This window comes from Camelus bactrianus, chromosome 14 (genome assembly GCF_048773025.1).
Source record: "Camelus bactrianus isolate YW-2024 breed Bactrian camel chromosome 14, ASM4877302v1, whole genome shotgun sequence".
NCBI lineage: Eukaryota > Metazoa > Chordata > Mammalia > Artiodactyla > Camelidae > Camelus > Camelus bactrianus.
The window spans coordinates 70439236-70466285 of NC_133552.1; the positions used below are offsets into that span (position 1 = coordinate 70439236).

General features: G+C 52.5%; 1 protein-coding gene and 1 long non-coding RNA gene across 2 annotated transcripts in view; one reads left to right on the top strand and one right to left on the bottom strand.

The window, feature by feature from the left end:
* The window catches only part of CUL4A (cullin 4A), a 35949-nt gene extending 19399 nt beyond the window's left edge, over positions 1-16550 (top strand). Inside the window, exons 9-20 of the mRNA XM_074378586.1 lie at positions 15-82; positions 2033-2151; positions 3804-3996; positions 5264-5368; positions 5660-5770; positions 5851-5936; positions 6377-6484; positions 7359-7472; positions 8722-8827; positions 8954-9126; positions 13938-14090; positions 15156-16550. Coding sequence (XP_074234687.1) covers positions 15-82; positions 2033-2151; positions 3804-3996; positions 5264-5368; positions 5660-5770; positions 5851-5936; positions 6377-6484; positions 7359-7472; positions 8722-8827; positions 8954-9126; positions 13938-14090; positions 15156-15251 — 1432 coding nt within the window. The 3' untranslated portion in view covers positions 15252-16550. The remainder of the gene's footprint in view (positions 1-14; positions 83-2032; positions 2152-3803; positions 3997-5263; positions 5369-5659; positions 5771-5850; positions 5937-6376; positions 6485-7358; positions 7473-8721; positions 8828-8953; positions 9127-13937; positions 14091-15155) is intronic.
* Positions 16551-16998: 448 nt separating this feature from the next.
* On the bottom strand, positions 16999-27033 carry LOC123616116 (uncharacterized). The gene is made up of 2 exons (XR_012511793.1): positions 24046-27033; positions 16999-23612 (listed from the first exon to the last, which is right to left on the bottom strand). It is a non-coding gene; the product is annotated as an uncharacterized LOC123616116 (long non-coding RNA).
* Between the last annotated feature and the right edge of the window lie 17 nt (positions 27034-27050).

Sequence of the window (27050 nt, forward strand, 5' to 3'; positions counted from 1 at the left end):
CTTCCCTTCCATAGGAAACCGCTGATAGCCTGTGTGGAGAAACAGCTGCTGGGGGAGCACCTAACGGCCATCCTGCAGAAAGGTAGGCCCCCAGCCCGGCCCCTTGCACTGGCCGCCCACCTGCGGTTCACTGAGCAGGCTGGGATGCGTTGTGGACAACGCCAGGGCGCTCGTGGTGCCAACAGGACGGCCACTCGAGAACTGTGACGTTAGCCCTGAGGGGAAACTGAGAGAAACAGCAAAAGGCGTGGGGTTAACGCTAAAATCACGTGAAAATCCAGGCTGAGACCCTCGAGCAGACAGCTGGCAGCCGTGCTCATACGGTCCCCGTCCTGCACCGCGGTGTCCTGCACGAGCGCCAATGCCCGGGTCACCCTTGGGGGCCTTGCAGGTGTGGACGTGTGGGGGGATGAGCTGTGGAGTCTCCACGCCCTTCGTGCCACTCAGCGTCAGGCAGACGGCCGGCTGTGGGGTCTGACTGAGTTGGAGGACAGGCCTGTGTCCTGATGCCCCGGCAGCCGGCACACCGAGGAGCGCAGGCTGCGGTGCTGCCCGTGTGGCCCAGCGGTCTGCTCCCGGGTCGCAGGGCCAGGCAGTGAGGCTGCCTGTCGCATGGCTGTGCTGCCGTAGCCGCTATGACACCTTTACCCCCGCCTTCCCTGCGGCGGGCGCGGGCTCGCCTTTGTCACACCTCCATGCTGCTCTTTATGACCCGAGTGTTTTGTGTTCCACTGGAAATCGCACTGGAGCTGCAGGATCTGTTTCAAGGCAGTGGCAACTTGAAAGTCTGATTTGGGAGAGTCCTAAATGGTCTGGTTTCGTGTTGTCTCTAGTGAGACACTTACGTGTGGGGCTCCCAAGTGAATCCAGCATAAGCCAAAAGGGGAGAGAAGTAGCATTCCTGAGCATCTGCTGCACTTTGTGTGAAGGTCTTCTAGTCCTGGGACAGCCCTGTGGAATCGTTAACCCCCATTTCACAAGGAAACCAAGGCCCAGAACAGCACACTGGTGCCTCAGATCAACTCCTACTAAGGCGAGAACCAGGGTGCGAATCTTGGTGTATTCCTGCTTACACCCCCGGAGACCCACACAGCTGGTGGGGCCTTAATTTGCTGTCCACCTACAACAAATGCACCCCAAATTCATATGAGGTGTTTTTAAAAAAGGAGTTGCTTTGGAAGTAAGAAGGACTTCAAGAGAATGGTAGAAATTTGGATAAGTTGTTTCAGTGCATATTTGGATAAGCGAAATTGTTATAAGAAAATGGAAAATTATATATGTGTAAGAGCTAGTCTAAATTTTATTAGAGGTGTTTAAAAAATTACGAGGTGTAACTTTTGAATTGTTAAGTTGTTATGTAGGGTTTCAGTAGATAAATTGTAAAACAAAAAGTTCTTATGTCAGTAGATCAAAACGTAACAGAAATAACCAGCGTCTGGAGCCCTGGCTGTGGGTCCAGCTGCTGTGTGTGTGCACATCTTGGACGTGTGGACGTTGTGCTCACTCTGCGGAGAGTCGGACGGCAGAGCCCACGAGTAGCTCCCAGCTTCTCTGCTCTGACATAGCTCCTCCCCATAGTTAACATAGAAATGCCTCCGTGCAGGCCTTCTGATGGCGGTACAGGTTTTACAAAATCTTTGTAAAAATTCAATAGTTGGAACGGTAAAAGTTTTTTACAATGCTATGTTCAGTACTTCAGAATATCTGGCAAACAGTGAATGTTCTCCTCCCACGGTTTATTAGTATGTGGATGAAATTCATCAGCTGAAAGGTTAGATTTGCTCACTCACCCTTGACAATATACCGCCTGACTGACAGACCAGGGCGGAAGAGACTGGGGTTGTGACCCTCCCAGGTCAGCACTGGTGGCAGTGTTCGGACCACTGCTGCTTTGGTGAAATGAGGGGGCTTTAGTGACATGGGGAGTAAGGAGCACGTGTCCCAGTGGGCACAGGAAGGTGGGACCCCCTGAGATGGTGTCTCAGGCTCTCCTGTCCCCACTGGGGCGCACTGATGTTTGCTGTGATCTTAGGGCTGGACCATCTGCTTGACGAGAACAGAGTGCCCGACCTCACCCAGATGTACCAGCTGTTCAGCCGTGTGCGGGGCGGCCAGCAGGTGCTGCTGCAGCACTGGAGCGACTACATCAAGGTGCGTGCTCATCCGCCGCAGCGGGGATAGGGCTGGGCCTCACCGCGGGCGGCCAGTGCGCGGTAGGCCTCCGTCTCCCTCCGGTCACTTGTGCACACGTGTTCTTAGGGATGAACACCATCCAGGTGGGAAAATGCTGTAAGTACTAGCTTAATTCTACAATCGTGGTTTTCAAAAAGGAGTCGCTTTTGTGAACTGCTGTTTAGATGTGACCTCACGTTTGCGCAGTGGGAACTATTACGCGTTTTGGTGTCAGGTCGGTGCGTGTGCTGCTCATTTCCTAGGAATCTAGGATTTATTCCTCACGTGTGTGCTTCCATGCTTCTGTGTGTGCACGCGCGTGCAGTCATGAAAAGGCAGCAGGAGGGGTCCTCGTGGTGCTGAGCGTGAGGGACACAAGCCCGCGTGGGGACACATACGGATGCATGATCGTAAACTGTTGGCGTTCTGGAGAAGGCGGGTTGTGATGCTGTTGGGGAAGCCTTCCCCACTGCTCCCCTGGGGGACGGCAGGCACCGAGTCAGAGGCGCCCTGCACTGTCTCTGCTACTTCTGAGTCTGATGATCACAAGAGAAATTCAGTTGAGGGAAAAAGACAATGAGAATGATCAGGCCTGGAGTTGCATGTCCGTCTGCATGTGGAGAGCTTGTACACGCACGCACGCCCCCCCCCCCACTGGTGCCCTGGAGTCGCACGTCCATCTGCATGTCCTGCACGTGGAGAGCTTGTGTGCGCGCCACACAAGTGCTGAGCGGAAGGCGTGACCGACTCAGCCCTGGAGCTTTACGGTGGAGACGGCCAGTGGAGCTGTAGGGCTTTGCTGGCCGTCGTCCCGACAGCAGGCACGTTGCTGAGCACAGGAATCCACCTCTGCAGTTTCCAGTCCGGGTAGAAAATTGAGTGATGTGAACACCCCTGAGTGTCCGTCAACGCCACGCACTCACGCTGTGACAGCAGATTACATTCAGCAAGTGCGCCCTGCTTGGAAGAGAGCTGACCCTTCTCAGTTCACATCTTATTTACGGCCCGGTCAGCGTGGGCACAGGGTGCCCACCCCTGCCGGTCGTGCAGCGTCCTCCCCAGAAGAGACTGACGCCCTTTCACCTGTGCCTTTTCCCCAGTAATCTGCCTCCGTGCGCGTGTGTGACGCCTGTCACGATGAGCAGCACGTGTGTGTGTTCAGCGCCTCTTCGGCTGATGGTTTGCGTCACCACACAGCCACCCGCTGTTGTCACACATAGACTTAGCGTGTTCACACAGCATCTTTGAAGCAAAAATACAGGCTAAAAACCAGGCTCTTCTGGGCTGGAAGTGAAGGAGAAAGAGACTATAGTCAGAAGTCAACATAGGTGTGTCCAGTTAAGGGAATTGATTTCCATGGAGTTTATACGTGAAAGTTCTTTAAAAGCAGCAGACGTTTCCCGGGTATTTATAAACTCTGCCGGGAGCAGCCTTGTGGCCCTAGAGCATTGGGTGTATAGCCGCTTAATTTTCAGAGTGTGGACTGACGCTGTGAAACTTCTGAAATTATGTAGTATTTAATACCAGCAGTAACTAAGTTGTGTTAAACGATCGCGGTTGTTTAACAGGAGGAGAAAAACTGTGTTGTGTCACAGACCTGTTGGTGACTTGGGCTTGGTTTGTTTCTGCAGACTTTTGGGACAACAATTGTTATCAATCCCGAAAAAGATAAAGACATGGTGCAGGACCTCCTGGACTTCAAGGACAGAGTGGACCACGTGATAGACGTGTGCTTCCAGAGGAACGAGAAGTTCATCAGCCTGATGAAGGAGTCCTTTGAGGCGTTTATCAACAAGAGGCCAAACAAGCCTGCAGAGCTGATCGGTAGGAGCGCTTCTCCACGTGTTTCCTTAATGGGGCGTGGAACGAGCTCCAGCAGACTGTTCACTAAAGTTCAAGCGCCTTGTGGGGAGGGGAGGGAACATGCCCCCTTCAGGGGACCACGTTTTCAGAGAACTGTGTACACACGTGTGCACGTGTGTGTGGGCATACACATTAGGTACTGGCGTGAGCACGCCGTGTTTCCTTGAGGGAGGACATGGTGGAGGGTTTGTGCAGAGGAAAGCTTGGCGTCTGGGAGGAGGAAGGGACAGTAAGTGTGACCGTCGCACTGGCAGTGCTGGCAGCCCCAGAGCTGCATTTGTGAAGAGGAGCCCCGAGCCTCTGTCTTGATTACAAGCGGCTTCTGCTCAGAGGGAGGACTGAGAAGGCCGCTGCATCTGAAGGTCTCTGTGTTACGAGGGGGCTGTCAGTCTAACTGGTGTCTGACATGAGGTGCTGTTCAGTCCCTGTCCTTGAGTCCTCGGGGCGGTATTAACGTGGAGTAAAACTGAATGGCACCCCAGTAGGCAGCGTATTCTAAAATGAAACAGTTATCACTTTATAGAATTATTTAATGATCATGTCAAAGCATATTTCAGGATTCATGGAATTTTCCTGGTAAATTGGTTCGTTCAGATTCGCAGGGGGCAGGGGAAGGTGAGACTGTGTGCAGAGCTGGGCTCTGGGGGGGCTACTGAGGACGTTGGGGGGCACGTGGGCTCCTCTGCAAGCGTCAGCTTGGGTGTGTGGGCAGAACATTTCATGCTAGAGGGTTATAAAGAAAAGTCTAATAAGAGCAGCAACGGGCGAAAAGCGCCAGGCAGCAGACTTGGCCTCCGTCCCATGTTGTGGGCTGTGCCTTCTCTCAAGATGCGAGTTTAAACTCTCAGGAGCTTGGCTTCTCCCTCCCGTCAGCCAGGCTGTGGCTGGCTTGTGTGGTCTCAGAAACAAGAGGCCCCGGGAGGACTGCTCCTGTCCTGCCTTGTCACCCGGGTGTCGGCGCATCCCGAAGGTGGGGCACTCCGGTGTCTGGAGCAGGAGTGAGCTGGGACCCCAGCGCGCGGGCAGACTGTTTGGTCCCAGGTGGCTTGAGAGTCCGTGTCTGAGAAAGATCAGGTGTTTGCCTTTTTGTTGTTTAAGAACGTCATTTTGGGAAGACTCCGGAGCGTTCCTGCTCAGCTTGTGCGTGTAGACATTGAAGGTGTCCTTTTTCCGTTTAGACAGTGTGTCGTGTAATGAATGCGTGTTTTCTAATAATTTACACTCACAGCAAAGCATGTTGACTCAAAACTGAGAGCGGGTAACAAGGAGGCCACAGACGAGGAGCTGGAGAGGATCCTGGACAAGATCATGATCATCTTCAGGTTCATTCACGGTGAGACGGGCTCCCCCCAGACCCCGTCCTGTTAACGGCACCCCCCCCCCCCGCCCCTGCATGGCCACGCCCCCAGCGGCAGCTGGGCCCCGCCCCCCGTGTCTGCCTGGAAGTAGGGCCACCCCAGCCCGGTTCATGCAGGAGTCCGTGCGCAGCACACCTGCGGGCTCTGGGCTCCGGCTGCAGCGGCCGCGTCAGAGCGCTGCCTCAGAGCGGGCGCCCCTGGGGTCTCGGGCGGGCATCCGCGTGTTCCTGTCACAGCTTTCGTCTTTCTCACTTGCCTGTAAATAGGTAAAGATGTCTTTGAAGCATTTTATAAGAAAGATTTGGCGAAAAGACTCCTTGTTGGAAAAAGTGCCTCCGTCGATGCTGAAAAATCTATGCTGTCGAAACTAAAGCACGGTAAGCCAGTGGAGCGGGGGCGCTGGGCCGGGTGACCCCCATGACACGTGACCGTCGTGACCTCGCCCCCCTGTGTGCAGAGTGCGGGGCCGCCTTCACCAGCAAGCTGGAGGGCATGTTCAAGGACATGGAACTCTCCAAGGACATCATGGTTCACTTCAAGCAGGCAAGTCGTGTTGGTCTCAGTAAAGCAGCTTTCTGTAAAAATCCTGCTTTAAGTTATGTGAACTAATGAAGTCGATCGTGTACGTATGTGAATGATGTGAAGTCCTCGTCCTCAGAAGGTTCACCACTGCTGTCTAACACATTCACACGACCTAAATTCAAAATGAGAAGGAAAAATAATCCCCCAAAGTGTGTACCAAAAACTTGATTTAAATGAGTTTAATGGTACCTTATTTGATACAAAACCAGAGAAGAAGAAAACATTTCCAGTGACCTTAGAACAGAGTGTGTGGCTTCAGTGAGACGTGTTCTGGGGACTAAAGTAAATAAAAACACATGTTAAACTGTCCTTTGAAAACTACACAGTGTGCTTTTTAACGGATTAATTATTTCTGGTGATAGTCTAAAGTCCTCATTTTGCCCCGTTTTCTGTGTTTTCAGTACATGCAGAATCAGAGCGAGCCGGGCTCCATGGAGCTGACAGTTAACATCCTCACGATGGGGTACTGGCCGACCTACACACCCATGGACGTGCACCTGACTCCCGAGGTAGGTGCCGCACGCCTGCCCCTCCCTGCAGCGCCCGCGCCACTGAGGCACTGCAGCCTGGTCACTGCCCGCCCAGCAGGCGTGTTCTCTTTTAAGAAGCTTTCAAGTCAACACAGTCAGTCAAAACTGGAAATGGTCCTTTAGTCTCTGAAAAGCAGCGTTTCGAAGTGACTGCTTTTTGCCCTGGATCGGGGCGGGGCGAGGCAAGAAGGTGCAGCAGGGGCGGACGGGCACGGGGCCCCCGGCCAGCCATGGAGACTCGGACTCTTCACCCCAGAACCGCGAGGGAAGGAGCAGAGTGGAGCAGGAGGGGGCCGGCTGGAGTGCAGGGCCCCAGCTCCAGCGTGTGGGGTGGGTGGGAAGACAAACCAGAAGACTCAGAAGGTGTGGGCGCCAGACAGATGGGGACCTCCTACCCTGAGTGTCCCAGATGCCAGGAGCAGGAGTGGGGCTGCGGCCTGGCGTGCTGTTGAGAGTAACCATCTCACCAGATGGAGCCTGGGGGGAGCCCTTGGGGCTGGGCAGCACTGACCATTGGCCCTCCTGGTGCAGAGTAGAGGGACGTGAGAGGCCAGGGGAGGCGGGGGAGCCGGGCTCAGGCTGAGAAGGGAGGTCACAGCCTGGGACCAGCAGACTCTGGACGGTGTAAGAAGGCCTCCCGAAAACGCCAGGTCCCATCCTCGGGCAGGTGCCATCCTCATGGCCCCACGAGGCCCGGGAGCAGGTTGGGGCAGCTGTCACAACGTGGAGCTGACTTTTCATTTAGCTGTGGAATGTTGTAAAACTTTGTAAGCTGGACAGTACGCAGTTATGCAGTTCTTTCGATTAAAGGCGTTTAGCATAATTAAATGTGTTGTTTTCCTCTACTTGTCAGATGGTTAAACTTCAAGAAGTGTTCAAGGCATTTTACCTTGGGAAGCACAGTGGTCGCAAACTTCAGTGGCAAACTACGTTGGGGCACGCTGTGTTAAAAGCAGAGTTTAAAGAAGTAAGCTCTTTGTCTATTTCGTTTTCTTTTTATTCTTCATAGAACATTGATAGAATTTTTTTAATAGTGATTGAACTCTGGAGACAAAGGAAAAGATTACTCAGCGCAATTCAAGAGTGGCTTTTCAAAGGCCAGTGAAATCAAACCGCTGAAGGGTGGCTGCCGCGGCCAGTAACAGTCGAGAGCCGGGAAGAGCCCCCCGACTGAAGGGGCGAGGTGCAAAGAGGTGACTCTCAGAGGCCAGACCGCAGCCTCGGTGTCCGCGGGGGCCGCCCCAGGGCCGCAGGTTGACGGGCAGCAGAATGCCCCTTTGTGGCTCACACCTGGGTGAAGACCAAGTGAAAACAGAGGGAACGGCAGCTCCCACCGATGGCCGGACGGGCAGTTTGATGCCGTGTCACAGAACCTCCGAGGTCAACTGCCTTGCTGCAGCGGCTCCAGTTCTGGGAGTTAGTCTTAATGAGATGTATTTCAGTTCAGTTTTATAAGCAAAATTCAATGATGTCCACTAAGCCAAAAAATTAGAAAATTACTGTTCTGCTGTTACACTTCCTTAGCTTTACATTTTCATATAAATTCTACGTGCACATGAACAATTACACTTAAATTACACGCGCACACTTTGTTGTGTGCTGTTGTGCAGGGCTGTGCACGTAAACCACGCACACTGCACGCTGCCCTGGAAGGTCCTGGGAGAGGTCAGTTCCTCGGCCCTGTCCTGGAGGCTCCAGGTCCCCGCCCGCTTTGCCCTCGTGGCCCCCGCGGCGTCCCTGCAGGCGCATCAGCAGGGCGTGGTGGGTGGGCGTGGGTTCGCTTGAGCTGCCAGGCAGAGCACTTCAGTGTGTGGGACCATCACGTCCAAGGAGGCGGCTGGACCTTAATCTAAACACACTTCATTGGTGGAAAACGCTGAGCATCGTCTGAGCCTCAGCCAGTCCTAGTCTCCTCCGGGGGGGGGCGGTCTTAAATGCTGTGACGGTACCACCTGCACCACAGGTACAGAGGAGGCGGGTGCTGTTGGGAAAATGGCGCCAGTAAACAAGAGCTTTCTTGCTACTTCTAAAAATACTCAAGAGAATAGACGCACTCTGAATCGTTTTATTCATGTATAATTAGTAACTTAGTTTCTTCTTATGGGTGTGTGATCAGTAATTTCTCACCACGACCCCCACACAAAGCTTGAGAGCAAACAGCAGCCCCTTGAAGCTTTGCAGACAGAGCCCCCCGTGACACGCCCGTTCTCTTCAAGGGGAAGAAGGAGTTCCAGGTGTCGCTCTTCCAGACACTGGTGCTTCTCATGTTCAACGAGGGGGACGGATTCAGCTTTGAAGACATCAAAGTGGCCACGGGCATAGGTACGAAGACCCCAAGCGTCAGGCAGGACGCAGACTGGCCTCTGCTGGGCTGGCTTGAGAGGGTGGCCGCTCGGGGTGGTGCGCCAGCCTTCGCGCTGACCCAATCCCACGTTCCCTCCCTCCCAGAGGACGGTGAGCTGCGGAGGACGCTGCAGTCCCTGGCCTGTGGCAAAGCACGAGTGCTGATCAAAAGTCCCAAAGGGAAGGAGGTGGAAGACGGAGACAGGTTCATTTTTAATGGAGATTTCAAGCACAAGTTGTTTCGCATAAAGATCAACCAGATTCAGATGAAGGAAACCGTATGTATGACCGTTCTCTGAAGCACAGGAGCCCCCAGGGGGCCGCTGATGTTGGTCCCCTTACGTACCGACTGCAGAGCACGCACGAGGGCACTCGCGGCAGCGTGACTTCCGCTAGCTTTACACTCACAGTAGGGAGGAGTTTCAGGAAGAAGAGCGTCTCACAGCCCCTGATTCCCTTCACAGAGACATGTGATGACTCGGCTCTTCCTGGTCAGAGTCTCACGGGGCAGCAAGCGTGTCATTCTCAAACCGTCGTGCACGGCGCGCCTCAGGCGGGTCCTGGGCAGGGTGGGCCCCGGCGTCAATCTGCGATCGAGTCCAGGTGGGGCGTCTGCAGCTTCGATCCGAGTCTCAGGTGGCCCGTGTCCAGGGCTCTGGGCCGCTGCCCTTGGGCCCTTCCTGACGCAGGAGCCCGGAAGCTCGGGGCTGCGGTCAGACGTCCAGGTGGGGGCAGGCGTGCCCTGGTCCCGCCTCCAGAGCAGGTGGGGCCCGCTGCCCCGTGCGTGCAGGCAGGGGAGGCCAGGTCAGCCGGGGCCGGGCCGCTCTCGTCCGGCTGCGGCGGTGTCCGCAGTGCTGTCAGACCCGCGGCAGCACAGGGTACCGGCTTCACCTCCCGCACGTGCTCGCGCTCAGCGGAGCCCGGTCGGAAAGCGCACTCGGTGTAGGCGAAAAGAAGCCCAGAAGCCTGGTGAGCGCGTGGGAGGCGTTTGCTCTCCTCGGTAGCTTGATTCAACTTAGATTAATGTTTCAGTTTCCATCTGTCAGTGCGGGAAACGTTTACAAGTTTGATAATGACCAGAGTTGGCAAGAATATGAGAAAACAGGCATCCTTTTCTGTTTTTCTGTTTTGATGTGTGAATTGGTACAGCTTTCTTAGAAACTGGACGCGCCCGTTAAAGGTGTAAACCCATGTGTGCTTTGTTCTGTCTGTCTTACTGTTGGGAGCTTAGGCCAGAGTGACGGAAGGGTGTGAGTGGTGGAGCTGTCACCCCAGAGCGGGGCTGTCCCCCTCCTCCAGCGGCAGCCTCTCCCGCCACTTGTCTGCACCTGGGCGGCTCTCGTCCATGGTGTCACGTGTGACGGGGTCACCGCGTGCCCTGATTGTACCGTTTTGTAAGCTGTTCCTGTCTCTCCTGGGGCTCTTTCCTCGTCAGGACCTGGAGTTAACCATCAGAGTAATGGACGTGTGACTTGCTCCCGGGACTCTGGCGCTCACTGCAGAGCCTGGCAGCGCCCTCCCTCGCTGAAAGGCAGTAGGGCGTTTCCATTTCCAGAAACGGTTCTGCTCCGTCCCGTTTGGACGCTCCTGTGCCTGCTTAGTGGTCTCCTGACAGTGAACCCCGGGCCCTGGAATCGCTGGCTCACAGACTGTGTCTGCGCTCTTGGCCTCACGGGTGTTCTGACCTGCCCGCCTCCCTTGTCACCAGCTCAGAAACAGTTGTTGCCATTTGGGGGTGACTTTGTTTGGCTCCTTCGAGCATCTGCATGCCATTCAGTAGCTTGTACAGATCAGGCCACCTCGCTGGTCCTTAGTTCTCCGTGGTTCCAACACGGCGTAACCCTGCCCTGGGCGTGAGCCGGAGATGGGAGTGTTTCCCTCTGCGTCTTGGCCCCGAGGTCTTGCTCTCAGCAGTCGGCCCTTTGTGTTTTCCTCCCCCGAAGTGACTGCTGGTCGAGTCTCTGGTCCCTGTGTCGTGCTGCCCCCTCTGACTTGACAGTGTTCTTGGATTGAGGGGATGGGCCCCTTGTCATTTGTGACGGATGATTTTTGTCCCTTTGAGGGGGTTTTTCCCATACAAACATAGTGGAAAACAGTCTTTTCCTGTACGGTTTCTGACTTTGGGGCCATCCCAAGAAAGACCTTCCTCTAACCCAAATTTTTAAAAATAGCTGCCTCTCTTTTTCTAGCAGCTTATACATTTAAATATTTCTCTGAGCAACGTAGAAACCATTTTAGTATCAGAAAGCATTCTAGCCACCCTCCCTGCTTTAAAAACTGAGCTGAAAACACCATCCCGACAACCAGGTTTGCATTCTGTGGGCCTGCTTCTCACCTCTGCTCTCTAAGTTCTCCATCTGTTCTTGGCCAGCACCAAAAGTCTCTCTCTCTTTTTTTTTGAGTTATAGTCAGTTTACAATGCTGTGTCAATTTCTGGCGTACAGCACAATTTTTCAGTCACACGTGAACATACATATATTCATAGTCGCATTCTTTTTGGCTGTGAGCTACCACAAGATCTTGTATTCATTTCCCTGTGCTGTACAGTATAATCTTGTTTATCTGTTCTATATATACCTGTCAGCATCTACAAATTTCAAACTCCCAGTCTGTCCCTTCCCACCCCCCTCCCCCCTGACAACCACAAGTCTGTATTCTATGTATGTGAGTCTGTTTCTGTTTTATGTTTAAGTTCACTTGTCTTTTTTTTTTTTTTTTTTTTAGATTCCACATATGAGCGATCTCATATAGTATTTTTCTTTCTCTTTCTGGCTTACTTCACTTAGAATGACATTCTCCAGGGACATCTGTGTTGCTGCAAATGGCGTTATGTTGTCGGTTTTTATGGCTGAGTAGTATTCCATTGTATAAATATACCACAGCTTCTTTATCCAGTCATCTGTCAATGGACATTTAGGCTGTTTCCATGTCTTGGCTATTGTAAATAGTGCTGCTATGAACATTGGGGTGCAGGTGTCATCCTGAAGTAGGGTTCCTTCTGGATATATGCCCCGGAGCAGGATTCCTGGGTCACATGGTAAGTCTATTCCTAGTCTTTTGAGGAATCTCCATACTGTTTTCCACAGTGGCTGCACCAAATTGCATTCCCACCAGCAGGGTAGGAGGGTTCCCTTTTCTCCACACCCTCTCCAGCATCTGTCATTTGTGAACTTTCAAATGATGGCCATTCTGACTGGTGTGAGGTCATATCTCATTGTAGTTTTGATTTGCATTTCTCTGATAATTAGTGATATTGAGCATTGTTTCGTGTGCCTACTGATCATTTGCATTTCTTCCTTGGAGAATTGCTTGTTAAGGTCTTCTGCCCATTTTTGGATTGGGTTGTTTGTTTTTTTCTTATTAAGTCGTATGAGCTGCTTATATATTCTGGAGATCAAGCCTTTGTTGGTTTCATTTGCAAAAACTTTCTCCCATTCTGTAGGTTGTCATTTTGTTTTGCTTATGGTGTCCTTTGCTGTGCAGAAGCTTGTAAGTTTCATTAGGTCCCATTTGTTTATTCTTGCTTTTATTTGTTTATCAGGTAGACTGCCCTAGGAGAGCATTGCTGAGATTTATGTTCGGTAATGTCTTGCCTATTTTTTTTCTAGGAGGTTTATTGTGTCTTATCTTATGTTTAGGTCTTTAATCCATTTTGAGTTTATTTTTGTGTATGGCAGCACCAAAAGTGTTTTAATATGCTTGTTCCTGTAAATTTATTCTCTTAGTGAACTTGAGAATAATTTTTGTGTCTTTGCCCCTCCAAACCAGAACATGGATGCTTCTCATTCAGAGCACATTGAATTCACCTGCAGTTTTCATCTTTTTACACTGAATCTTCTGATTCTTTGTGTGTGTGTGTGTACGTGAGTACGGATGAGTCCCTTCTCTTCCTCGCAGTTTCCTTTTTGCTGTGAGTCTTGCACATCATATTAGTTTAACAGATACCTGCTAGGCACCTGCCACGGTCTGGGTGAAGCACTGAGAATTCAGCCTCTCCCAGTAAAGGCTCGGTCTCTGTCCCAAGTGGCTTTCCAGTCTCATCCAGCAGGCGGGTGCTGGGACCACACATGCAGTCTCGTCACAGTTGAGGTCACAGTGATGATGGGGCCTTCTCCCCAGGGGGCGCCCAGCCACTCAGGCCCCAGGAGGTCACGTGAGGCTGGTCAGACCTGAGCAGGATCTGGAAAAGCAGGAAAAGCCAGAGAAGTGCCGGCATGGGGGGGGGGTGTCTTCTCTTTCCACCTGCTCGTCTTCGTGTTTCACCTTGTGTCGACCAGCTCGCAGGACTCCCACCGGCTTTGTTAGTTCTTCAGTTGATTCTCTTGGATTTGGATTTCGCAGCGCACCGGCAGGTAGTGACAGTGCGTCTGCCCCACTGCTGCCCAACCGGGGCCTCTGGAGCACGTTTGAAAAGTGGCAGAGCTGCCAGACCCCTCCTCTTCCTGATCCTCTCTGTGGTGCAGGGACGGCAGCCCTTTCGGGTCGTGGGTCCCTCTGAAAATAGGACGCGAGCTCAGGTCCCCGCCTCTCGCCACGAACACGCCTGCCGCCCGCTGGGCTCTGCAGCCCTGTCAGGCTGCCGACCGAAGGCTGTTACCAGGGTTTCCCGCTTGCTTCTGAGAACAGCTCCATGTCACGTTACTGACTCCCTACAGGCTAGAGTTTGTTCTAAATCGAGCACCGGTTTTCCGCTCTGTCCCGCCTTCGCCGCGCCTGCCAGGATGACCAGGCCCGTGGCGCTGCGCTCGGAGCCTGGTGGTGAGCCCAGTGTGGCGCAGGTGCCCTGTGCAGAGCTGGGGTTTCTGGAGCAAAGTTGACGGCTGTTCTCATCCCTGAGCCCCAGGTTTAATCGAGATTATGTGCGGTTTATGTAGGGCGTTTGCAGCTTCTTTTTTCAGTAGCTTTTTAAATCCTTTTTCCAGTTTTGGTGCTGAAATCAATCAGTTTCTACTAGAACAAATAAGACTGCGTAACAGAACAGGGCTCGTCCACAGTTTGGCCTATGTTTCATCAGAAGTTTCCCGTTAAGACTCCACGGGGGAGATAACTGGCCCTGAGCCCTACCCAGCCCCACCCTCCTGTCACGCAGGTGGAGGAGCAGGTCAGCACCACGGAGCGGGTGTTCCAGGACCGGCAGTACCAGGTCGACGCAGCCATCGTCAGGATAATGAAGATGAGAAAGACTCTGGGGCACAATCTCCTGGTTTCTGAACTGTACAATCAGCTGAAATTCCCTGTGAAGGTGAGTGTGTGGCTTGATTAGTTGTAGAGCACTGGACACTGGACACTGGATGGTCGTGTCTGTCTCTGCTGGGTCTTCGGGAGGGAGGCCGGTGCCGCGCAGGGAGTGCACGAACAGCCGATTTACTGGCCACAGAGCTTTTCCTGCCTCGCTGATGTTTCCTGCGGCTGCTGTGTAAGGAAGTTGCCCCAAAACTGACGGGGGTGCGGTTCCCAGGCAGTGGCGTTCTGGCCGCCTGTGGGGCCAGGTAAGGTCGGCACTCAGACTGGGCACCATCGGGGGCCGGGCCGTCACCCCCGAGCCCCCGCTCATGCTTCTGGGGGGGGCATGCTCCGACACCAGCTCCTCAAGTCGGGGACCAGAGAGTGGGCACTGTGGGGAGCTGGCGGGAGCTCCTGTCCCCCCGAGGTGACGAGTGTTGCATGGAGCTCCACGCAGCCCCTGGTCATGCAACTGGCCCTCCTCTCCGACCAGCAGCGGGCGGGTGTTGGTTTTGCCCTTTGCAATGAGAGAGACTCAGCAGTTAGGCAGCAGACTGATCGAGTTAGCCGTGCGGCCCCCGCGGCACCTATTCTGCGCTGACAGGGGCCCGGGCGGAAGGGGGCACTGTCTCCCCGCAGACGTGTGTGGACGCGTGGATTCAGACTCGCTTCTAGCAGGGTTAGGCCCAGGCCTGTGGTCATCATGCTGTGTAAACAGGGCATGTGTGCTAAACGGATGGCAGTGTGGTGCAGCACGCGGGGAGACGCGCTCAGATTCCCTCCCAGACACGCGCGCTCCCGTGTCGCCGGGTGGGGTCTGCCAGGCCGTGTGCCCCTCTCACCTGCGCCACGTCCCGCGGGAGGCCCTGCTCAGGCATGCGTTCGTGTGGAAGCCCTTTGATCACCATGTCGTGTGAGTAATTTCCATACATACATACAGGCTGACGTGTGTCATGCCTGTGTGTGATGATGGCCCCACACCGGGTGCGTGACATGTTTTTTCCCTCGAGTTTGTAAATGCGGCGCTGCTGTCATACACCGTGTGATGTCACTATCAATGCCACTGTCTGTTTTTGTCTTCCAGCCTGGAGATTTGAAAAAGAGAATTGAATCTCTCATAGACAGAGACTACATGGAGAGAGACAAAGACAGCCCGAACCAGTACCACTACGTGGCCTGAGGCTCACGGCTGTCTCCTCCGTGAGACACTGGAATGTATCTTCAGGGCAGAAATGCTGTTTCCGGACTTTCTGGGGCTGAGCAGCAGGGATGCTTTGGACTGGAGGAGAGGGCGGCTCCTGGGGGCCTCACGGGCTTGAGGGTTTGCAGACGGCACGGGCACCTTCCCCTCCACTTCCTCCTCTTGTTCTTTTAGGTGTTAAGCAGAGTGACTGAGGTTGGACAAGACGTTGGTTAAAAGGGCTCCTTTGTACGGTGGTGTTCTTATGGCAAAAAGCTGAAAGTCTGGTGTGTTTTTGTGTGTGATCATGAATGCACAGTTTACAGACTCTCCCCGCTGCGTCCTTTAGCCGCACAGATGACAAGTCCCTGCAGACGTGCTGTCTTAGCTTGTCAGCACTCAGACTGAAGACGAGACCCCGGCTGGTGAACGTTAGGAAGCAGCAGCCGGCATTAAAAACCGGCTGACCGATTATGCAGCCTAAAACTAGCGTCTGTCTGTTTCACTTACTTTCACAAAGTTTTCTCTTGGACGCCTGGTTTTGCATGACGAGGTTCCTCAGTGAGATCTCTGAAGTGCCGAGGGGACCCTGGCAGCGGCTGCTTCCCGCTGCGTTACTTGTGGGTTTTCTGTTGCGGGCTTGGGGGCAGGGAGTCTGTTTGCCGTTCTAAGATTGGGTCTGGCAGACCCTGTTTTTTGCATTGGGGTAACTGCTGCTTGATTGTTCTCTAATCGCAGTATTTGTATGATTGCGGCAATAAAGTTTGGTTTCGCTGTCACCGTCCCGGCAGGGTGGGGGCTCCTCCCTGCTGGAGCCGCTGTGAACAGTCAGTCCCCTGATGTTGTGAAGCAGGGCTGCTTCTGTCGGGAGGCCAAGAGGGCTCTTGGCCCCTGGCTTCCTGTTGTGTGTGCGCAGGTGAGGCTGGGCAATGGCGTGATTGCGTGGCAACTGTAACAAAGAACTTTTGTGATAACATTTAAAGTACTTTATATTTTACAGAAGAGCATGTTTCATTTTGATTAAAAGCTACCAAAGGAATTTTGATCATGGTGTAAGTGTTGAAAGCAATATTTTCTGGAATATACCAAGTTTATATAATTTGATTTTTGTGCTAAATTATTAAAAGGTTCTCCCTTTTTGAAACATGCGTGTTTAAAATATGACACCTTATGCGTTTCCATTTGAAAATCCTCACTCTTTAAGTATCATTATTTCTATATTTGTAAATTTTCGTTTGTGAGTTCTATAATACATGGCCGATAAAAGACCAAATAGATTTCTACTTCCTATACTTTTAAGTTCATTGTCTCTAGAGTGTTAATATTGTAATTTAATGTAGACTTACTCTGAATAAAATTAGTTTAATTGGCCTTAAACTTACATTGATAAAACTGTGGCATGCCAAGTGCTAACCCTTCAGCCCCTCGCACTGCCCCCAGGACAGCAGACAGAAGCAGGGCAGACACCCTTCCTGTGCTCCTCGCCACAAAGCCCCACCCGCAGGACCTCGGCAGACCGGCCTCTGACCCCACGTTTCTGTCCGTCCCTGCGTATCAGCTTCGTTTACTGGTTTACATGGTTAAAGGGTAACGTGGTAAAACAAGCAGAGAAGAGGAAGTGACCGGAAGGGGTGAGGCATTTACGACAAAAGGCTGTTAAACTGAAAGGAAGAAGGGAAATTATTTACAGATAGTGATCGTGTGCCCAGAAAATCCAGGAGAAGCAACTGAAAGCTATGACCGAAAAAAAGAATTCAGTATGTTTTTAATGACATAAAAGTAACAGAAGATTCAAAATGTAATGGGTCACTTTTCCAGTGGCAACAAAAAATTGATGAAATACATAGTAACAAAATATACAAAAAATATTTTTTGAATGACTTAGAAACAGGAAGAAACCCTGAGTACGTGAAAGGCACAGTCCGTTCTGCTTTGCCCTTGCGGCGTGCTGAGCTGCCACCGCCCCCCACCCCAGACTTTGAAACACAGACAAGAGGACTCTGAAGTTAAAATACAAAAGCAAATGGGCAAGAATAGCCACGGGCTGCTGTAAACCTCTGGGGATAGCACACAGGTGACCTGGGCAGAATGGGGTCCTGGAGGAGACCAGGTACGCGGCCGGGGGTGGGGCGTTGTCGGAAAGGGAGGCTCCGCAGCAAGGCGTGTTGGAAAAACTCGCGTTACCAGCTTGAGAAAAGCAAAGTTAGATTACACTAATTTTTTACACTAAAATAAGTTCCAAGGTGTCAAAAATTTACGTGTGAAAAACGAAACCATAAATAGAAGAAAACACGAGGCATGTTTTGTTTGATGGAAAGACGTCTGATGAATGAAGATCCGCTTTCCTAAGAACAATGAGACGACACAGGGAAGAGTTGAAAAACTGGCAAATCTGGGGGTAGAAATACCACCACGTATTTCGAGTGCACAGAAGTGCAAGACGGCCGACTGGCTGTGCTCCTGTTTGCCGCCAGAGCAGCGGAAATGGCCCGGTGAGTGCAGCCCGCCCGCAGGGTCCAGGAAGGAGACGTGGACGGGAGGAGCGGCACTGCCAGGGGGACGGGGCACGGGCGGGCATCCGTCTGGTGGAGGGCTGAGTGTGCGGGGCGGCCCTGCGTGCCAGCTGCAGGGAGGGCAGGGCCCTGGGGCCAGGTTCCGGGTGACCACGGACGTGGAGGAGCTGTTGCTCTGCTGGCCAACACCTCCAGGGCAGCGAGGGGAGAAGTGACCCTCCGATGGGCTTGGCCCGGGTCCCGCGCTGCCCAGAAGAGGAATCCTGTTTGTCGGGAAGGAGATGGGGGTTTGACTGACAAAGATGGCAGGTCCAGGGGTCGGCAGATAGGGCTCGGGATGGAGAGGAGGGAGACCAGGTCGCAGGGGCAGGACACAGGGTTTTGGACTCCCGAGGATGCAGAGCACGGGGCTCGCAGAGCACAGGGGTCAGACAGGGGGGGCTCTGGGGACGTGGACCAGTCGTGACACGGGACAGTGGTCTCACATAAACTTGTGAGTGTAGCATTTGAAGACGCCCATTGTCATTGAGCCACCGGAGTCCACCTGCAGGCGGTGCCCCGCGACACACCGTGCTCGTGCGGGTGACTTCAGGGCTGCGACAGCGCACGTGGGAGATGCCCGACGTGCGGTGACAGGCCTGGTTGGGTGACGCGGTCCCAGCGAGTGTGGTGCTGCCCCAGGCTCTCCCAGAGAGAGATCGAGCATCACGACCCCTGGAGACCCTCAGGACATGGGAGAGCAGGGGGCAGCTGGTGTCAGGTGCCCAGCACTGCCAGTGCGTGTGCGCGCGTGCGCACACGCGTGTGTAACCACAGCTGCCCCTCCAGGGTGGACTTCCGATGGCTGGGAACAGGGCTGAGGGAGGCTTCATCACATGCCCTTCTGTGCTGCTGAGTTTTTGTCACGTTTATAAATAAAACTAACCACAAGTTGTTAAAATAAATAACCAAAATGGCCCCATGTCCCCTGCGCTGCAGCGCCCGGCCCCTCCCCCAGAGAAGCCGCACCCCAACCCGGTCAGCTGGTCACTCTCAGTTCCTTTAGATTCACCTCTGCATGGATTGAAACCTCCATTTTCTCGGCCCATGAATTTACTGTTTCTCAAGATTATTGACCTCCTTCGGTGAAAATGAGGAAGTCAAGGCCCATACTTTCCCCCACAACTCCCTCCTCCTTCCAGTTTGACAGCTCTTGTCAGATTATAATTTATGCGTTCACATTACTAATGAAACTCTGCGTGTTTTGTCTGAAAGTCAGAAACTCAGAAATGGCACTGGTGGTTCCTTGCTGACTCGCCTGGGACCACAGGGTGTGCGCAGCCCGGAGGTGAAGCCTGCCTCTGGACAGCGCGGCCCAGATGCCGAAAACACGTGTTTTAACGAGCTTCACAGCCGGGCTGTGCATCCTTGTGCGGCTCGTCTTCCCTGAACATTTTTAAATACAAATTTTAAAAACAACTTTAATCTCCTGCTGTTGACAGAAGAAACAAATGCCTCTGTCTAAGATCAGTGATTCCACTGAACTGCTCCAATCTGATTTCTTCCCAAAGACCTTCTCCTAAGACCCTCCGCCTGACCCGCGCCCGGCTGCGGCCCGGGCGCCTCTCCCTCCCGCTCTGCCCGCTCCTGCTCAAACCCAGCCTGCCCTTCCCTGCTCTGCCCGCAGTGACCCTGAAATGACTTTTTCAGCAAGAGCGCACGGGAGGAAAACGTGCTGAATCCCTGCTTGTCTGACCTACGCCTTTATGTTTGCGTCTGCGCTCAGCAGTCTGGCTGCAGTAAAATTCTAGGTTCGAAGTCTCTCCCCGGGGCTCTGCAGTCCTCCCTCGCGGTCCTCGCGTTTCCAGTGCCCAAGGCTGAGGCCGTTTTGTAACTAACTTGCTTTTCTCCCCCCAAGACAATTCTGAAACCTAGTTCCGGGTTTCTGTCTTTCCCGACTGCGTGTGGGCCCACTTTCCTCTGTCCCGACGGGACTCGGCGGAACACCCCCCCGCCCCGAGACGCGTGACCCCTCCTGTTGCACTTCGGGGGTGTTCTCACTCGCTTCCTCCAGTGCACCTTCCCTCCCACGCTCCTGCTCCTACTTTCCTTCAGAGGAAGCAAACAGGCCAGGAGAGCCTGCAGGAGAGCCCGCGGCCCCCGCGGCCCCTCCGGTCCTGGTCAGCTCTTCTAGCAGCCAGCAGCCTGTGCCAGGCTGTCATTCCGTTTTCTGATCACCCGACTTTAACAGGAGACTGTCATGTTTTCTCTTGTTTTTTTTTGGCTACAGTATCTTCTTGAAATTCTGAGGGCACTGGTCCAAATTTTAAAGTTCTTTTCTCTCTCTTCATGTCCAGGGCAGGGTTGTACAACTTTCTGCAAAGAGCCACAGGAAACATCTCTTGCTCTGTGAGCCGCACGCAGTCACCGCTGCACGGTCCTCATCACTTTTCAACGACACTTTACGGGAAAGTGATTCATCTTCGCCACAGGCGGCAGTGTCTTCAGGCTCTCCCTAGAGTCAGTGGTCGGCGGTACCGTGCCCCTGGGCCCCTTGGCTAGTGGGGTACATGGTACTGGTGTGTGCACGTGCTTATGCGGGTGTTTGCGTGTGTGAGTACTGGTGTGTGTGCACGTGTATCTCTTCTTGCACAGGCAGGGGTCAGTGCGTAGACAGGTGTGGATGTAGGTAGAGAGCTGAGGGGGGTTCTTGGGTCCCTATTATCAAGATCAGACGTAAGAATCAAGGTCAACTGCTAATCAAGTGTGGACAGTGTCGCATCTTGAAGTGGACACGGTGTCCAGAGTCAGCAGACAGAAAAGGTTAGGGGCTGGAGCTTTGAGGTCAGATGGCCCAGGGGTCAGAGCCTGGCTCGGTCACTACCTGGACACCCTTAAGAAAGTTACCTTCTCTAAGCCTGGGTTTTCTTATCTTTCAAAAGGAGACAGTTAACGCCAGGGAGCCGTGGGGCGATTCTGAGTTAATACGAAGGTATGGACCCCAGTACCACACATGGTTACAGTGTGCCAGACGCCAGCACCTGGACATGCAGGGCCTTTCTTGGGGAGGAAGGACCGCATTCGTATAGATAAATCTTAAAGTCTGCCAGAAGCGGGCAGGAAAGCGGGGGAGTGGGAGTAAAGGACAGAAATCAAATGATTAAACACTGGATGGAAAATTAAGACCCAGGTATACACTGTCTCCAAGGAAGGCATTCCACATGTGAAAATACAGATGGGTTTAAAGGAAAAGATGAAAAAAGATTTACTGTGAAAACTAATTGTAAGAAATCACACGCTCAGAAAGCTGCAGTGGCTGCGTTAGTGTCACACGGACCTAAGGACAAGGAGTGTCTGCAGAGGTGAGGGGGACACTCATGAAGATGAAAGAGGGATTCCTCAGATCCAACCCTAAATGCGCAGAGCCCTCGTCACAGGGCTTCAAAACACGTGACGCAAGACTGGGAGAGACGAAAAGAGCGTCAGGAGAAGCCGACCAGCCTAGAGCCGCGGTCGCAGGTCTCAGCACTGTTCCCCGGGTGACATGCAGACAGGGGAACGGGCAGGCGGGGCCCTCACCCACCACTGACTACAGAGAGTGGGCCCGGCGCCCGCAACACGCACCGAGGGAAGCACACAGGGGTCGCGAAACACGCCTCCCGCGCTTAAGAGGACTGAGCTGCACAGACCCTGGCTTCCGATCACAAGGACAGTAGAGATGTAGCAGGTAACTGGTAAATCACTAAATGTCTGGAAATTAAGCAATACACTTCTAAGTAAGTGACCCAGTAATTCTAACACAGATAATATAAATAACCCACTTTTAAATAAACAACCTCTGAGGCCAAGAAAAATCACAAGGAAAATTAGAAAGTGTTTTGAATTCAATGAACAGGAAAACAGCGTAGCAGAAGAAGTGCGTAGGTCCTTACGGCTCCAGATGCTTGCATTTGAAAAGATGGCCGTTTTAAATGCAGTGATCTAAGCCTCCACCTCAAAAAGCTAGAAAAAGTGCAATTTAAATCCAAAGTAAACAGATGGAGGGAAATAATAAAGGTAAAAGTAGAAATCAAAGAAACAGAAATCAGCAAAACCAGAAGCTGTTTATTTGAGAAGAGCGACAAAACTGGCAAACTGCTAGTGAGACGAAGGGGGGCGAGGAGACTCACCAGCGTCAGGAGAGGGCGCGATGGCAGGCCCCACAGCGGGAACCGCTGAGTCAGTTTATGCCAATAAATCCTACAGCTTAGATCACAGTCAAGTGCCACAAACTTCACAAATTATCAAAATGGAAAACAAGAAGAAATAGAAAACATAAATAGCTCTCTATTGAGAAACTGAGCCTGCAATTGTAAATCCCACACAGGGAGGTCCGGGGCCAGAGGCACTACTGGTGAATTCTGCGTAGTGGTTTCTGACACAGACGTTCAGAAACAGAGGGCGGACTACCTCACATCCAGTATCACGAGTCCAGCGTTACCCTGACGCAAACATCAGCCAAAACTACCACAAAAAAAATACAGACCAGTATCCTGTAACCAGGTCTTAGCAATGTGAATCCAACAACATCGAAAATCAGTAATATACCAAGCCTGGAAACGAATATGAAACCGAGTATGTGCGTATGTGCATGACTGAGCTATTGTGCTGTAAACCAGAGACTGACATTATAAACCGACTATACTTCAATAAAAAATATACATATACAAAAACTAATAATAATATACCAAAACCAAGTTAAGTTTTCCTCAAGAACACAGGATTGGTTTAACATTTGAAAATCTAGCAAAGAAAAGAAGAAAGGAGAAACATATAATCACCTCAATACATTAAGAAGCCTCTGATGAAATTCAGCACCCGTTGTTCATTTTAAAAGCAACTCTGAGCAAACCAGAGAGAAGGGACCTTCCTTGACCCGAGAGAGGACACCTACAAAGCATTTAAGCTAACGTTATGCTAGTGGTGACAGACAGAAAGCTCCCCCCTGAGGCCGGGGCGAGGGGCCTGCGCCACCACCTTTCCTCCGTGATGTGCTAAAGGCCTCAGCGCTGCAGGGAGACGACACAAGGGAAGAAAAGCGTGCAGATGGGAGTGAAGACACAAGAAAGTCTTTATTCACACATGACGCGATCACACTGGCAGAACACATGAAGAGATCTTCAAAATACACGGCGAGAACCAAGAAGCCAACTCAGCACCATCAGGAGACGCAGGGTCACTAAACAAGATCGACCGCGCCTCTGTGTTCCAGAGGCAGACAACTGGAAATAAAATTTAAAAGTACAACCCCCTCTGAAACAGAGTCCCCAAATGTGCGACCTAGAGATAGATTACAAACTATACAAAATGACAAACACTGAAAACTATGACGCATTGATAAAAAATGGGAAGAACACTGAGATCAGTGGAGAGCTGCCGCACGTCACCGCGAGACCCAACACTGCTAAGACGTCGCTTTTCTCCTGCATCCACCCAAGTTCCAGCAGGCTCTTCTCCTTTATAAAAAAATGATAAGCTGAGTCTAAAATGCATATGGAAATCCAAAAGGCCGTAGCAGTTTTTACAGGAGCAGTTGGAGAACTTACTCGACCGAGTTTCAAGGTTTATCTCAAGGCTACAGTGATGAAGACACCGCGGTGCTGCTGAAATACGAGGCACATCACCTGAATGGAACCGGGCACCAAATACACCCACGCACACGGGGCCGAGCCACTTCCGGCAAGGATGCCAAGGTGATTTAATGGGTGAGAAAAAGTCTTTTCACCAAGTAGCTATCCATATGGGAGGGATGAACACTGACTCTCACCTCACACCATGTGCAAAATTTAATTTGATCACAGGCCTAATTGTAGAAGCTAAAACCATAAACCTAGAAAAAAAAAACAGGAGAAAATACGATGTTGGGATATGCAAAGAATTTCTTATGACACAAAGAGCATGAAGCATAAAAAATACTGAGAATTGGATTTTCATTTAAAGCTGCTTTTTAAAAGATACTATTAAGAAATAAAAAGGTAGGCCTCATAATGAGAAACATTATTTACAACATATCAAAACATCTGTACCCAGAATATATAAAAATACTCAGAATTCAGTAACAAGAAAACTAATAACCCATTTTTAAAACTAGGGCCAAGCTTACTTGGGGTCTTTAATAAGAGCTGCAATTCAGGGGACACGGATTTGGTAAAACAGAACGTGTTCTGGGGAAGGGCGTCAGGGCCCTTGAGGGCAAATGCCACGAGGCAGTTAAAACCGTCAAGAATTACAACTGGCTGCACCAGGAAAAAGGAAGTACTCACCCAGAAAGGACGGGCTGCCACAGCTTAGGGCGAGGGGCCGACAAGAGTCTTGAGCCTCTGGAACGTTGTGCAGGTGCCCTGGACGCCTGTGCCAAGCCGGGCGGTCAGAGTTCGGGTCCCAGCCAGGCTGAGAGGCGCACGAGCCCTGCTCCCCGGGGACCCCGGCTGTTTCAGGGGCTCTCTGGGCAGCACCAGCGCCATTTGCTCTTCCTCTCACCTCACATTCGTCAAGATATCAAAATGGTGTATGTCTCTTTCATGAACTGACCTTAATAAAGTTGATTTGAAAAGGTAAAAGTTACAAGAAAAAAGAAAATGAACAATGCGCTTTATCTGACTTGACCTGGAGAAAATGACGGCAAGATGCTGATTTTAGGCTCCTAGCTGGAGTCGTGTTCACTGTGGCCTCTCCTGGCGTCTCCGTCCTGGTCCTAAACTTCTGTCGTTAAGAACAGGCGAGGCCCCGATTAACGGATGCTGACCACGACCACGCAGCGTCCAGGACAAAGGTCCCAGCCCACTGCTCCCTCCAGGCCTCCAGGCCCCGGCCCACGTCAGCGAGGTGAGCGGGTGTCTCTGGTTCACCACCTCTCGTGTCCCAGACACACTCAGACCTGAGCCACAGCCCCAGACCCAGGGTTACAGATGGCGGCTGGTGAGTGTGACTGAGACCACACAAGTTCACGCGCCACAATGACTTGGACCCCTTGATTTAATCAACTTTCTAGGAAAGAAGTTTTGGTTCTTTTTTACGAGGGTTCCTTTTTTGTAAGCGTCTAAAAAGCAGCGTACCGTGGTTTAAGCATTTCAAGGAATCTATCAAAAGGAAGTGATCCGAGAGGCGCAGGAAACATGTACACGAGATGTTCTCAGTGGCATCATTTTAAACAGCAAGAGGAGTACAAGCCATCTACCTGTCCCAAAGGAGAGGCTGAGTTTTCACAGTATCGTATGACAGTCTCACTTCTTCTTGTTAAGTGTGTATTTCACTTGAAAGTGTACTGTTTTGTTTTTCTGACATGTTATTCAGTAATACTAGTTTCACACCTACCAGAGACAATTCTCCTGCCTTTCGTTTCATTAATAGACCAAAGGTAAATATTTCTGAGGTAAGTGAGCAAGAGGAGTGAAAAACCTCGGTCCCCGGTGATAAACGGGACCCAGGGTGTAGTGCCGGCCCAGGTCTGCCCGAGCCCCACAGACCGAGGGCCCAGGGACCCCCTCAACCCCCAGGGAAGGGCTCTGGCACCCACACCTCCGCCAGGTCCAGTGCTTCCACCCCCGGTACTCAACTGGTTCAGATACTAACACCCCTCCGGGTGGCACCAGCCTTCAGGGAAACACGCCCTCCCAGCGTAGGAGCCCTGGAGTCATGTCACCCCTTTCCCTGCCCTTAAACTCTAACTCACCCCTGCCATCATTACCACAGCAGTGTCCCAGGCCTCTCTCCTTGGCTCTGCTAAGCAGCTCCGAGAGGCCTCTCCACCTAATGCCCCCACTGCTTTGTTTTAGAAAGGTGTCTCCGGGGGAATTCAGGGGGCATGGAGTCCTCCACTGGGTCTGGTTTCCACATCCTCCCTCCCGTCCAGGATAGACCAGACCCGGCCCTCAACAAGGATTCAAACACACAGGAAGATAACCAAACGAGAAAATCCCACCATGTTACCTTCCTACACTCTAAAAATGTAGCATCATGGAATTTTTGCTGTCTTTCATTTTCTGTTTTTTAATACCCTGTTCTTTCGCTGACCCAGACTCCTTTCAGTCTTTAAAAAGAAGATTTTAAGCACAGCATGTCTTAGACAATTGTACACAGTACAGATGCGCTCTGCTGGGTCTAAGCTGAAAGAACGAGCTCACAGAATTCCCAAAGAGAATGCGGCATAACGCCAGGGACAGCAGGTACAAGGGAGCAACGAGAACAACAGCTGGACACGTATCACAGCCCCAAACCGGTGAAGAGCCAGGAAGCCGGGCCTCCCCCCTGCCTCTGGAAATTCCATGTCGCTGCGGCCGTCATCACCGCGAACACCAGGTTCCTGGGCTTCTCGCTTTCCTGCAACTGCTGGCTCCCGATTTTGCCGAATGGCCTGAACTCTGGCCAAGTTCACTCCGCAGCCACTAGGAAGGCTGGGAAAGCGACCATCTGGGGTTTTTAGCTTCTGCTGGAAGGGGCTTCCGAGGCTGGGAGGCACAACGAGTAGGTCTCTGTCCCTGTACTCAAGGTTGTCTGTCTTCTCACCATCAGAATGTTCAGGAGAAAATGGACCTGTTTCAAGTCTCCGATTGTGCCTGCCCTCAACACTGCTTCACTGGGTGACATTCTCACGTGCTGGACCGGCATCCTACACTAACGAGTCATTGACGGTGAGACCGCAGGTGCCACTCCCTTCCCTACGGCGCTTCTCCTCGGCGGGGTGCTGCTGTTTGGACCCCTCCCCAGCTGGAACAGCCGCAAACGAAAACCCCCAAAACATCCCTAGACAAGTTGCCGGCCGACCTACTCTTCAGTAAGAGTAAATTTCTGCCCAGACAACAAAAGGAACCCGACGAGCCTCCGGCTTCCGGGCACCCTGCTCCCCTTTTCTTTGCCTTCCGCGTCCGGGCCGAGGCCCCGCTGGGTGTCCCCGCACCCTGCAGCCCGGCTGCGTGTGGCTCCGAGGTCTGTGCTCGGCGTTGCTTTCTAGCACGGAAGGGAACGTTCCAACACGCCCCTCCTTCCTGCCCCTCCGTCCCCCTTGGGCGCCGGCGACGGAGCGCGTGAGCATCCCCGTCTGGGAGGAAACGCCCGCTCGCTTCCGCGGGGCAGGCTGCCGGGGAGCGCTCGGCTCTCACTCCCGGCCCGCGGCGGGGAGCCGCACGTCGGCTCCAGCCCCGGCGGTCCCTCCGAATGCCCCGAGCCGGGCTGGGCGGCCGTGCGGGGAGGTGACCAACCGCGCCCCCCCGCCAGCCTTCCGCTTCCGGGGTCGCAGGCAAGCCCAGGTCACGTGACAGCGCGGTCACGT